Consider the following 13,109-nt stretch of genomic DNA (forward strand, 5'->3'; position numbering starts at 1 on the left):
ACAAGAAGCAGGAGGGCAATGGCAGAAGTTGCAAGGATTCTTCGCTGGGCGGAAAATCATGTGATAGCACTGTCGGCAGTGTTCATTCCGGGAGTGGACAACTGGGAAGCAGACTTCCTCAGCAGACACGACCTCCACCCGGGAGAGTGGGGACTTCACCCAGAAGTCTTCCACATGATTGTGAACCGTTGGGAAAAACCAAAGGTGGACATGATGGCGTCCCGCCTCAACAAAAAACTAGACGGGTATTGCGCCAGGTCAAGGGACCCTCAGGCAATAGCTGTGGACGCTCTGGTAACACCGTGGGTGTACCAGTCAGTGTATGTGTTCCCTCCTCTGCCTCTCATACCCAAGGTACTGAGAATCATAAGAAGGAGAGGAGTAAGGACTATACTCGTGGCTCCGGATTGGCCAAGAAGGACTTGGTACCCGGAACTTCAAGAGATGCTCACAGAGGACCCGTGGCCTCTACCTCTAAGAAGGGACCTGCTCCAGCAGGGACCCTGTCTGTTCCAAGACTTACCGCGGCTGCGTTTGACGGCATGGCGGTTGAACGCCGGATCCTGAAGGAAAAAGGCATTCCGGATGAAGTCATCCCTACCCTGATCAAAGCCAGGAAGGATGTAACCGTACAGCATTATCGCCGTATTTGGCGTAAATATGTTGCGTGGTGCGAGGCCAGGAAGGCCCCTACAGAGGAATTTCAACTGGGTCGTTTCCTGCATTTCCTGCAAACAGGACTGTCTATGGGCCTAAAATTAGGGTCCATTAAGGTTCAAATTTCGGCCCTGTTGATTTTATTCCAGAAAGAACTGGCTTCAGTTCCTGAATTTCAAACGTTTGTCAAGGGGGTACTGCATATACAGCCTCCTTTTGTGCCTCCAGTGGCACCTTGGGATCTCAATGTAGTTTTGGGGTTCCTAAAATCACATTGGTTTGAACCACTCACCACTGTGGACTTAAAATATCTCACATGGAAAGTGGTAATGCTGTTGGCCCTGGCTTCAGCCAGGCGTGTCTCAGAATTGGCGGCTTTATCCTATAAAAGCCCTTACCTAATTTTTCATACGGACAGGGCAGAATTGAGGACTCGTCCTCAATTTCTCCCTAAGGTGGTTTCAGCGTTTCACTTGAACCAGCCTATTGTGGTACCTGCGGCTACTAGGGACTTGGAGGACTCCAAGTTGCTGGACGTAGTCAGGGCCCTGAAAATATGTTTCCAGGACGGCTGGAGTCAGAAAATCTGACTCGCTGTTTATCCTGTATGCACCCAACAAGCTGGGTGCTCCTGCTTCTAAGCAGACTATTGCTCGTTGGATTTGTAGTACAATTCAGCTTGCACATTCTGTGGCAGGCCTGCCACAGCCAAAATCTGTAAAAGCCCATTCCACAAGGAAGGTGGGCTCATCTTGGGCGGCTGCCCGAGGGGTCTCGGCTTTACAACTTTGCCGAGCAGCTACTTGGTCAGGGCAAACACGTTTGCTAAATTCTACAAATTTGATACCCTGGCTGAGGAGGACCTGGAGTTCTCTCATTCGGTGCTGCAGAGTCATCCGCACTCTCCCGCCCGTTTGGGAGCTTTGGTATAATCCCCATGGTCCTTACGGAGTTCCCAGCATCCACTAGGACGTCAGAGAAAATAAGAATTTACTTACCGATAATTCTATTTCTCGTAGTCCGTAGTGGATGCTGGGCGCCCATCCCAAGTGCGGATTGTCTGCAATACTTGTACATAGTTATTGTTACAAAAATCGGGTTATTATTGTTGTGAGCCATCTTTTCAGAGGCTCCTTCTGTTATCATGCTGTTAACTGGGTTCAGATCACAGGTTGTACGGTGTGATTGGTGTGGCTGGTATGAGTCTTACCCGGGATTCAAAATCCTTCCTTATTGTGTACGCTCGTCCGGGCACAGTATCCTAACTGAGGCTTGGAGGAGGGTCATAGGGGGAGGAGCCAGTGCACACCAGGTAGTCCTAAAGCTTTACTTTTGTGCCCAGTCTCCTGCGGAGCCGCTATTCCCCATGGTCCTTACGGAGTTCCCAGCATCCACTACGGACTAAGAGAAATAGAATTATCGGTAAGTAAATTCTTATTATATACATTTATTAAACAGGCTTTTGGCTGTGTAGTACTGGTTAGGCTTGGTATGGTGCCATGGCATATGGATTATGAGTCTGTAAGCTAGCTTCATGCTCCTAAACTTTGAATTTATTTTAAACTCTTCTCACAGGACAGAAATACGAGTGTGCTAGAAAATGGAATGTGCATTGTGTGTCTATCCAGTGGTTCTTCGATAGTATTGAGAGAGGCTTCTGTCAGGATGAAAGCATGTACAAGACAGAACCTGGGTCATCTGCAAAGACTATGCCAGAGACATCAACTCCAACCGGAAGCAGCAATAAAACATATAGTGAGTAGACATTACAGGGTACATGTTTATTTCTCTGACGTCCTAGTGGATGCTGGGAACTCCGTAAGGACCATGGGGAATAGACGGGCTCCGCAGGAGACTGGGCACTCTAAGAAAGAATTAGGAGTACTGGTGTACACTGGCTCCTCCCTCTATGCCCCTCCTCCAGACCTCAGTTAGAATCTGTGCCCGGCTCGAGCTGGTTGCACACTAGGGGCTCTCCTGAGCTCCTAGTAAAGAAAGTATTTATTAGGTTTTTTATTTTCAGTGAGATCTGCTGGCAACAGACTCACTGCTACGAGGGACTTAGGGGAGAGAAGCGAACCTACCTGCTTGCAGCTAGCTTGGGCTTCTATGCTACTGGACACCATTAGCTCCAGAGGGATCGAACACAGGCCCAGCCTCGGTCGTCCGGTCCCGGAGCCGCGCCGCCGTCCCCCTTGCAGAGCCAGAAGCAAGAAGAACGTCCTGGAAATCGGCGGCTGAAGACTCCGGTCTTCATTAAGGTAGCGCACAGCACTGCAGCTGTGCGCCATTGCTCCCCATGCACACCACATACTCCGGTCACTGATGGATGCAGGGCGCTGGGGGGGGGCGCCCTGGGCTGCAATTAGATTACCTTAAAATGGCTAAAAACACATAATATAGTCTAATAAACTATATATGTGTAAAAATCCCCTGCCATAATATTAATATAAGGAGCGGGAGAAGCCCTCCGAAAAAGGGGCGGGGCTATCTCCCTCAGCCCACTGGCGCCATTTCCTCTTCACAGCTCCGCTGGAAGGACGCTCCCCAGGCTCTCCCCTGCAGTTTCCAGGCTCAATAGGGTAAAAAAGAGAGGGGGGGCACTAAATTTAGGCGCAATACTGTGTATTGTAGCTGCTATAGGGAAAATCACTTTGTGTAGTGTAAATCCCTGTTTATATAGCGCTGTGGTGTGTGCTGGCATACTCTCTCTCTGTCTCCCCAAAGGACTTTGTGGGGTCCGGTCCTCAGTCAGAGCATTCCCTGTGTGTGTGCGGTGTGTCGGTACGGCTGTGTCGACATGTTTGATGAGGAGGCTTATGTGGAGGCGGAGCAGGTGCCGATAAATGTGATGTGGATGGATATGTGGAAGGTATTAACAGACAGTGTCAACTCCTTACATAAAAGGTTCGATGACATAACAGCTGTGGGACAGCCGGCTTCTCAGCCAGTGCCTGCCCAGGCGTCTCAAAGGCCATCAGGGGCTCAAAAACGCCCGCTACCTCAGATGGCAGACACAGATGTCGACACGGAGTCTGACTCCAGTGTCGACGACGACGAGACTAATGTACATTCCACTAGGGCCATCCGTTGCATGATTACGGCAATGAAAAATGTTTTGCACATTTCTGACATTAACCCAGGTACCACTAAAAAGGGTATTATGTTTGGGGAGAAAAAGCAACCAGTGGTTTTTCCCCCTTCAGATGAGTTAAATGAAGTGTGTGAAGAAGCTTGGGCTTCCCCTGATACAAAACTAGTGATTTCTAAAAAGTTACTAATGGTGTACCCTTTCCCGCCAGAGGACATGGTACGTTGGGAGACATCCCCGAGGGTGGATAAAGCGGTCACACGCTTGTCAAAAAAGGTGGCACTACCGTCTCAGGATACGGTCGCCTTAAAGGAGCCTGCGGATAGAAAGCAGGAGGCTATCCTGAAGTCTGTATATACACACTCAGGTACTATACTGAGACCTGCTATTGCTTCAGCATGGATGTGCAGTGCTGCAGCAGCGTGGTCTGATTCCCTGTCTGATAATATTGATTCCCTTGACAGGGACACTATATTGCTAACCATAGAGCATATTAAAGACGTAGTCTTATACATGAGAGATGCACAGAGGGATATTTGCCGGCTGGCATCTAGAATAAATGCTATTTCCATTTCTGCCAGGAGAGTATTATTGACTCGGCAGTGGACAGGTGATGCGGATTCTAAAAGGCACATGGAGGTTTTGCCTTACAAGGGTGAGGAATTGTTTGGGGATGGTCTCTCGGACCTCGTTTCCACAGCGACAGCTGGGAAGTCGACATTTTTACCCCAGGTTCCCTCACAGCCAAAGAAAGCACCGTATTATCAGGTACAGTCCTTTCGGCCCCAGAAACGCAAGCGGGTTAAAGGCGCGTCCTTTCTGCACAGAGGCAGGGGTAGAGGGAAAAAGCTGCACCATACAGCCAGTTCCCAAGAACAGAAATCCTCCCCTGCTTCCACTAAATCCACCGCATGACGCTGGGGCTCCACTGGTGGAGCCAGGTGCGGTGGGGGCCCGTCTCCGGAACTTCAGCGACCGGTGGGTTCGCTCACAGGTGGATCCCTGGGGTTCTACAAGTGGTATCTCAGGGATACAAGCTGGAATTCGAGACGTCTCCCCCTCGCCATTACCTCAAATCAGCCTTGCCAGCTACTCCCCGGACAGGGAGGTAGTGCTGGCGGCAATTCACAAGCTGTTCCTCCAGCAGGTGATAATAAAAGTTCCCCTCCTTCAACAGGGACGGGGTTACTATTCCACAATGTTTGTGGTACCGAAACCAGACGGTTCGGTGAGACCCATTCTAAATTTAAAATCCTTGAACACTTTTATATAAGAAGGTTCAAGTTCAAAATGGAATCGCTCAGGGCGGTTATTGCAAGCCTGGAAGAAGGGGATTACATGGTATCACTGGACATCAAGGAGGCGTACCTGCATGTCCCCATTTGCCCACCTCACCAGGTGTACCTCCGTTTTGTGGTACAAGACTGCCATTACCAATTCCAGACGTTGCCGTTTGGTCTGTCCACGGCACCGAGGGTATTTACCAAGGTAATGGCCGAAATGATGATACTCCTTCGAAAGAAGGGAGTTATAATTATCCCATACTTGGACGATCTTCTTATAAAGGCGAGGTCCAGGGAGCAGTTGTTGGTCGGAGTAGCACTATCTCAGGCAGTGCTACAACAGCACGGCTGGATTCTGAATATTCCAAAGTCGCAGCTGGTTCCTACGACGCGTCTGCTGTTCCTGGGTATGATTCTGGACACAGAACAGAAGAAGGTGTTTCTCCCGGAGGAGAAGGCCAAGGAGTTGTCATCTCTGGTCAGAGACATCCTGAAACCAAAACAGGTGTCGGTGCATCACTGCACGCGAGTCCTGGGAAAGATGGTAGCTTCTTACGAAGCAATTCCATTCGGCAGGTTCCATGCAAGGATCTTTCAGTGGGATCTGTTAGACAAGTGGTCCGGATCGCATCTTCAGATGCATCGGCTGATCACCCTGTCCCCGAGGGCCAGGGTGTCTCTGCTATGGTGGCTGCAGAGTGCTCATCTTCTAGAGGGCCGCAGATTCGGCATACAGGACTGGGTCCTGGTGACCACGGATGCAAGCCTCCGAGGTTGGGGGGCAGTCACGCAGGGAAGAAACTTCCAAGGACAATGGTCGAGTCAGGAGGCTTCCCTACACATAAATATTCTGGAACTAAGGGCCATTTACAATGCCCTAAGTCAGGCAAGACCCCTGCTTCAAAACCAGCCGGTGCTGATTCAGTCAGACAACATCACGGCGGTCGCCCATGTAAACCGACAGGGCGGCACAAGAAGCAGGATGGCGATGGCAGAAGCCACAAGGATTCTCCGATGGGCGGAAAATCACGTGATAGCACTGTCAGCAGTGTTCATTCCGGGAGTGGACAACTTGGAAGCAGACTTCCTCAGCAGGCACGACCTCCACCCGGGAGAGTGGGGACTTCATCCAGAAGTCTTCCAACTGATTGTAAACCGTTGGGAAAGGCCACAGGTAGACATGATGGCGTCCCGCCTAAACAAAAAGCTAAAAAGATATTGCGCCAGGTCAAGGGACCCTCAGGCGATAGCTGTGGACGCTCTAGTGACACCGTGGGTGTACCAGTCGGTTTATGTGTTCCCTCCTCTTCCTCTCATACCAAAGGTGCTGAGGATAATTAGACAGAGAGGAGTAAGAACTATACTCATCGTTCCGTATTGGCCAAGAAGGACTTGGTACCCGGAACTGCAAGAAATGATCTCAGAGGACCCTTTTCCTCTGCCTCTCAGACTGGACCTGCTACAGCAGGGGCCCTGTCTGTTCCAAGACTTACCGCGGCTGCGTTTGACTGCATGGCGGTTGAACGCCGGATCCTGATGGAAAAGGGCATTCCGGTTGAAGTCATTCCTACGCTGATAAAAGCTAGGAAAGATGTGACAGCAAAGCATTATCACCGCATATGGCGAAAATATGTTGCTTGGTGTGAGGCTATGAAGGCCCCCACAGAAGAATTTCAGCTGGGTCGATTTCTGCACTTCCTACAGTCAGGAGTGACTATGGGCCTAAAATTGGGATCCATTAAAGTCCAGATTTCAGCCCTGTCTATTTTCTTTCAAAAAGAACTGGCTTCACTGCCTGAAGTTCAGACGTTTGTTAAGGGAGTGCTGCATATTCAGCCCCCTTTTGTGCCCCAGTGGCACCTTGGGAGCTCAACGTTATGTTGGATTTCCTAAAATCACATTGGTTTGAGCCACTTCAGACCGTGGAATTAAAATATCTCACGTGGAAAGTGGTCATGCTGTTGGCCTTGGCTTCGGCTAGGCGGGTGTCAGAATTGACGGCTTTGTCCTGTAAAAGCCCCTATCTGATCTTCCATATGGACAGAGCAGAATTGAGGACGCGTCCCCAATTCCTCCCTAAGGTGGTATCAGCGTTTCATTTGAACCAACCGCTTGTGGTGCCTGCGGCTACTCGGGACTTGGAGGACTCCAAGTTGCTGGACGTAGTCCGGGCCCTGAAAATCTATATTTCCAGGACGGCTAGAGTCAGAAAGACTGACTCGCTGTTTATCCTGCATGCACCCAACAAGTTGGGTGCTCCTGCTTCTAAGCAGACTATTGCTCGCTGGATCTGCTCCACGATTCAACTTGCACATTCCGTGGCTGGACTGCCGCATCCTAAATCAGTCAAAGCCCATTCCACGAGTAAGGTGGGCTCTTCTTGGGCGGCTGCCCGAGGGGTCTCGGCTTTACAACTTTGCCGAGCTGCTACCTGGTCGGGATCAAACACGTTTGCAAAATTCTACAAGTTTGATACCCTGGCTGAGGAGGACATTGAGTTTGCTCATTCGGTGCTGCAGAGTCATCCGCACTCTCCCGCCCGTTTGGGAGCTTTGGTATAATCCCCATGGTCCTTACGGAGTTCCCAGCATCCACTAGGACGTCAGAGAAAATAAGAATTTACTCACCGGTAATTCTATTTCTCGTAGTCCGTAGTGGATGCTGGGCGCCCATCCCAAGTGCGGATTGTCTGCAATACTTGTATATAGTTATTGCCTAACTAAAGGGTTATTGTTACGAGCCATCTGTTCGTGAGGCTCAGTTGTTATTCATACTGTTAACTGGGTATAGTATCACGAGTTGTACGGTGTGATTGGTGTGGCTGGTATGAGTCTTACCCGGGATTCCAAATCCTTTCCTTATTGTGTCAGCTCTTCCGGGCACAGTTTCCCTAACTGAGGTCTGGAGGAGGGGCATAGAGGGAGGAGCCAGTGCACACCAGTAGTCCTAATTCTTTCTTAGAGTGCCCAGTCTCCTGCGGAGCCCGTCTATTCCCCATGGTCCTTACGGAGTTCCCAGCATCCACTACGGACTACGAGAAATAGAATTACCGGTGAGTAAATTCTTATTTTTTTTTTTTTTTTTTTTAAAGTGTATATTTGACATCTAAAGACATTTAGGCATTGGTAAAGGATTTGCAACAACGTGTTTTGTGGGTTTTAGTTTTCTTCCTGTCCAATATACTTCATTAAATATCCCAGTTTTTGTTTTGGTAGAGCTGTTCTTGATGGTGCTTTACTAGCCCCTACTTGAACCGGAGATCCTTCTTTTGTGGGGCCTGTGAACGGATGCTCTCCACTGTCCGCACAGATTGGTTTTGGGTCTCACGGGACCTGGCCAATAGGGGATTCCCTCTTACCATCAGTAACCGCTTATTACTGACTCCACCCACTGTGCAGTGAGTGGATATGATGCTGCCACCACCAAGCTCCTACCCCAGGCACCTGGAACTGCTTACTGCTGTATATGTGTTGACACGCTGCTGACACACCTCCTGACTGGCATCTGTTGACACCCACTGGTCACTGACCTGGACCAGGCCCTACACAGTAGCTTGCAGAGGGCAGAGTCTGGAGATGCTGTGCTCAACCCAGAACAGGTGGAGAACTGGACTGCGAGTCTCGCATTCCTGTTAGTCGCAAGGTGAAAGGCAGTTGTCTTGGAGGCAAGATGTTTATTACTGGAAAAGTCTTAAAGAAGTCCCTACTTTACAAGCATTGCTCAGTCAGTTCAGCATACAAGATGTTTACAGCAGCATACTCTGTTCTCAGTCAGAAGAGATTTCTCTCTTCACAACTCAGGGCTCACAGCCCCATCATATACAGTCAGAAGACACAATTCAGCTCACATTACACAGGAACTGATAGTTTACATTCATCTTTTGATATATCAATTCACACAGATTCAAAGTATATAGTTTATCCAACAATAATGTTTGCATTTGATTTCCTTAACGAACAAATGGTAAAGGAAAATTACTTGAAAATAAATTGTTTTCCTTCTGCTATTCATGTTTCTCATACGTCCTAGAGGATGCTGGGGATGCTTCAAGAACCATGGGGTATAGACGGGATCCGCAGCAGACATGGGCACTTTAAGACTTTGAATGGGGGTGAACTGGCTCCTCCCTCTATGCCCCTCCTCCAGACTCCAGTTAGATTCTGTGCCCAGAGAGACTGGTCACACACTGAGGAGCTCTACTGAGTTTCTTGGAAAAGAATTTGTTAGGTTTATTATTTTCAGGGAGCACTGCTGGCAACAGTCTCCCTGCATCGTGGGACTGAGGGGAGAGAAGCAGACCTACTTCTCTGAGTTCAAAGGCTCTGCTTCTTAGGCTACTGGACACCATTAGCTCCAGAGGGTCTGATCACTTGGTACGCCTAGCTGCTCGTTCCCGGAGCCGCGCCGTCACCCCCCTTGCAGAGCCAGAAGAAAGAAGCCGGGTGAGTAACTGAAGAACAGAAGACTTCAGTGACGGCAGAGTTGTTTAGTGCAATATATATAATGAATATGGTGTGACAGAAAGTACTGGGTCTGTTCCTTACAGTCGGCTTGTCTGAGGCTGAGGGCTCTGCCACAAACGGCTATGGGAATGTCTGTCGGCACTGCCGACTCCTGATGGTACTTGTTCATGTATATAAGTGTCAACATGTCAGTAAATGTATGCTTTCCAATGAGAAAACTATATGGGAGACACAGACGTGTGTGGGTGTCCCTGTCGGCACCGACTAATCTGAGTGGGTAAAAAAATTGACATAATGTGATGCATTTCAGAAATATATATATATATATATATATATATATATATATATATATATATATATATATATATATATAATATATACCAACAAGAAAAAATGAGGCGGCACTCAGAGTCTTAAACCAACTAAAACTTGTAATGGTGCATATCATATGCACCATTACAAGTTTTAGTTGGTTTAAGACTCTGAGTGCCGCCTCATTTTTTCTTGTTGGTATCCATGCGGTTTTCATACTTGGAGGAGGGCACCGGAGCAAGTCAGCCCCATTGTCGGGGCAGTGCCCAGTGCCGGAGCACAGAATAGGTTATATTATATTATATTACGGTTGCAATAGGTCTGTGGCTCAAACACAGACGTAGTGGAGGGCGTAATATTAATAATATATTTCCCTCAGACCCCTCGGGGTCGCAAAAATTTTATTTTGCCCAGTTACTACTCCCTGATATCGACACGAATACTATTTCTTATGTCGACCATGATGTTTCCGGATTAGATCCACAACATCGGCATTCAGTACGTGTTTCATACACATTAGGAACATATTAATGTCACTAGGGACCCTGCTGTTCCTGACAAAAATATCTATGTGAGATATATTTATGTAGATATTTGTGTGTATATATGTATTTAAATGTGTATATTCATATTACAATTTATAATGAATGCTGAAGTAAAGTTATTCCTTCTCATGTGCTGGTCGCTCTGTTGGAAAAAGCTCTAGGTCAGCCGTGACAGGATGGTCTCAAATCCTCACGAGGAGTCCGAGTGTTTATTCTTTTCCCGCTGTGGATAGAATAAAGTGAAAGTCAACCCCTGTTCTGCACGGGGCCCTGTCACAAAGGATCGTATACAGGAAGCAAAGTGATATTTTAATTATATGCTTTGATTATATTTGCATTACATGCGCATGGGGGAGTGCTTGTATTAAGAAATGGTCGGTTACCTTGTCATTCGATATAATTACCTTGGGGAGAGATGGGATACTCCTTAAGTTGGGTCTTATCTAGAACATTGCTGCATACTGCCGTGCGACTACAAGAGGTATGGGATTCTTGGGTTCGCGGGCCAATTCCATGGCGATCTTGGCTAGGAGGGCGTTGTGGATTCACCAATGGAATGCTGAGGCTGACTCCGAGAAGTACTGGAGTATCTTCCCTATGAAGGTGAAACCTGGTTTGGGGATGGCTTTGTTAAGTTGATCTCGGCAGATACCACTGGTAAGTCTACCTTCTTGAGCTATGTTCCCTCACAACGGTTGGTGACGCATTTTTTATTAGGATGCAGTCATTTTGACCGGGTGGATACCGTTTTTTCCCCCTTCTTTGCAGGTAGAGAAAGGTGAAAAGGTAAGAGGTCAGCAGCCTTTTCAAGTTCGCAGAAGCAGAAATCATCCTCTGTTTCTACCACATCCTAGTGTTCACTCTAGGAGTGAAAAGGGGCAGGGCGCCGGACTCAGGGGGGCACATGTGCGCGCGCGGCTTCGCCGAGCGCGCTTCCGAAATGGGGGCACGGCCACGCAAATTAGGGGGCGTGGCCACGCCTCCGTCATTTTAGGGGGCGGTGCGGCCCACAGACGCTACTATAGAGAGCGTCTGTGGCCGCCGACGTCACTGTTGGGGGCGTGCCCAGCACCTCCGTCGGTGCTGGGCTTCCCCCAGCCCTCTCCCAGTGCGTGAATGGATGCCGCGCGCATGCGCACGGCATCTATACACGCCGGGAGGGCAGGGAGCGGGCGGCTGTTCTAGCAGGGCGCCGCAAAAGGGGCAGGGCGGGTTTTGCCTGTTAAAAAACGGGCAGGGCGCGGCGCCCTGCTAAAACAGCCTAGAGTGAACACTACATCCACCGCATGTCTATCTTGCGGGAGCCCACACCGGTGGGAACACGTCTAATACTCTTCAGTCAGTCCTGGAATGGACATGGACCAGTGAGTGAAGAATAGAGTCCAAAGGGGGACATACTGGAGTTTCCAGATGATTCCCCTCACTAATTTTTCAAATAGATCTTACTGATTCTCCTCTGGACGGGGAGGTGGTATGCGACGCCATACAAGAGTTGGCTCAGGATCAGGACATTGTCCTGCTGTCCCTGTCTCAAAAAAAAAAAAAAAGCTGCTCAAGCTTTTTCGTGCTTCTGAGCCCGGACAGCTCGGTCAGAACAATCCCAAAACATTTCTACTTAAGAAGTTGAAGTACAAGATGGAATCTCTCAGGGCAGGGATCTCCAATCTGTAAAAGAAGAAAGAGGGTTTAAGTGCAGTTTCTTCCGCATTAAGCTTACCTGGGTTTGCTATTCAGGATTGTCATTGCCATTTCGCCGGAGTGATGGCAGTATGATGGTTTTTCTTCAATAGTAAAAGACATTATTATTCTGTACTGGGACGCTCTCCTGACTACGGCGAGGTCAAGAAACAAGTGATACAAATCGTTGTTTTCTCTCTGACAGTTCTTCAACACAGTGGTTGGCTCCTGAACTTGCCAGGGTCACTGTTGGTCCCAACGACACGGATGTCGGAGTTGGGAATAAGGTTAGGTACAGAACTGTTGAGAGTTTGTTTTTTTCCAGTGGAAAGAGATCTGAGGATCCAGAGTCGGATCAAATTTGCAACAGTATAAATCCATCAATACGTTCCGTTGATGAAGAAGATGGTTGCGGCCTACGAGGCCATTCGGTGAGCAGGTTAAATGCCAGAGTGGTTTTAGCGAGACCAGTTGGACATGTGGTCCGGGTCTCACCTGCACATGCACCGGAAAGTAATCCTATTTTCCAGAACCAGAATATCTCTCCTGTGGTGGCTGCACAGTTCTCACCTCCTAGAGCAGAGGTTCTCAAACTCGGTCCTCTGGAGCCCACACAGTGCATGTTTTGCAGGTAACCCAGCAGGTGCACAGGTGTATTAATTACTCACTGACACATTTTAAAAGGTCCACAGGTGGAGCTAATTATTTCACTTGCGATTCTGTGAGGAGACCTGCAAAACATGCACTGTGTGGGCCCCCGAGGACCGAGTTTGAGAACCTCTGTCCTAGAGGGACAAAGGTTCGGGATCCAGGATTAGATCCTGGTGTCCATGGATACAAGTCTCCGAGGCTGGGGAGCAGTCTTTCCAGGGGAAGAATTTCCAGGGAAAAAGGTCAAGCCGGGAAGCTTGTCTGCAATAAGCATTCTGGAATTAAGGGCTATTTACAACGGCCGTCTGCAAGCGGAACATCATCTTCGCGATCTGCCCGTCTTAATTCAGACGGACAATTTAACAGCAGTGGCGTAAGTAAACCGCTAGGGCGGAACGAAGAACAAAGCGACAATGGCAGAAGCCACAAG

At 48.8% G+C, this 13,109-nt stretch overlaps 1 protein-coding gene across 1 annotated transcript in view; it reads left to right on the plus strand.

Moving 5' to 3' along the window:
* The window catches only part of TOPBP1 (DNA topoisomerase II binding protein 1), a 238,014-nt gene that overhangs the window by 13,537 nt on the left and 211,368 nt on the right, over positions 1 to 13,109 (plus strand). Inside the window, exon 7 of the mRNA XM_063922375.1 lies at positions 2,233 to 2,412. Within this exon, the coding sequence (XP_063778445.1) occupies positions 2,233 to 2,412 (180 nt within the window). The remainder of the gene's footprint in view (positions 1 to 2,232; positions 2,413 to 13,109) is intronic.

The sequence above is a fragment of the Pseudophryne corroboree genome, chromosome 5 (genome assembly GCF_028390025.1).
Source record: "Pseudophryne corroboree isolate aPseCor3 chromosome 5, aPseCor3.hap2, whole genome shotgun sequence".
Taxonomy (NCBI): Eukaryota; Metazoa; Chordata; class Amphibia; order Anura; family Myobatrachidae; genus Pseudophryne; species Pseudophryne corroboree.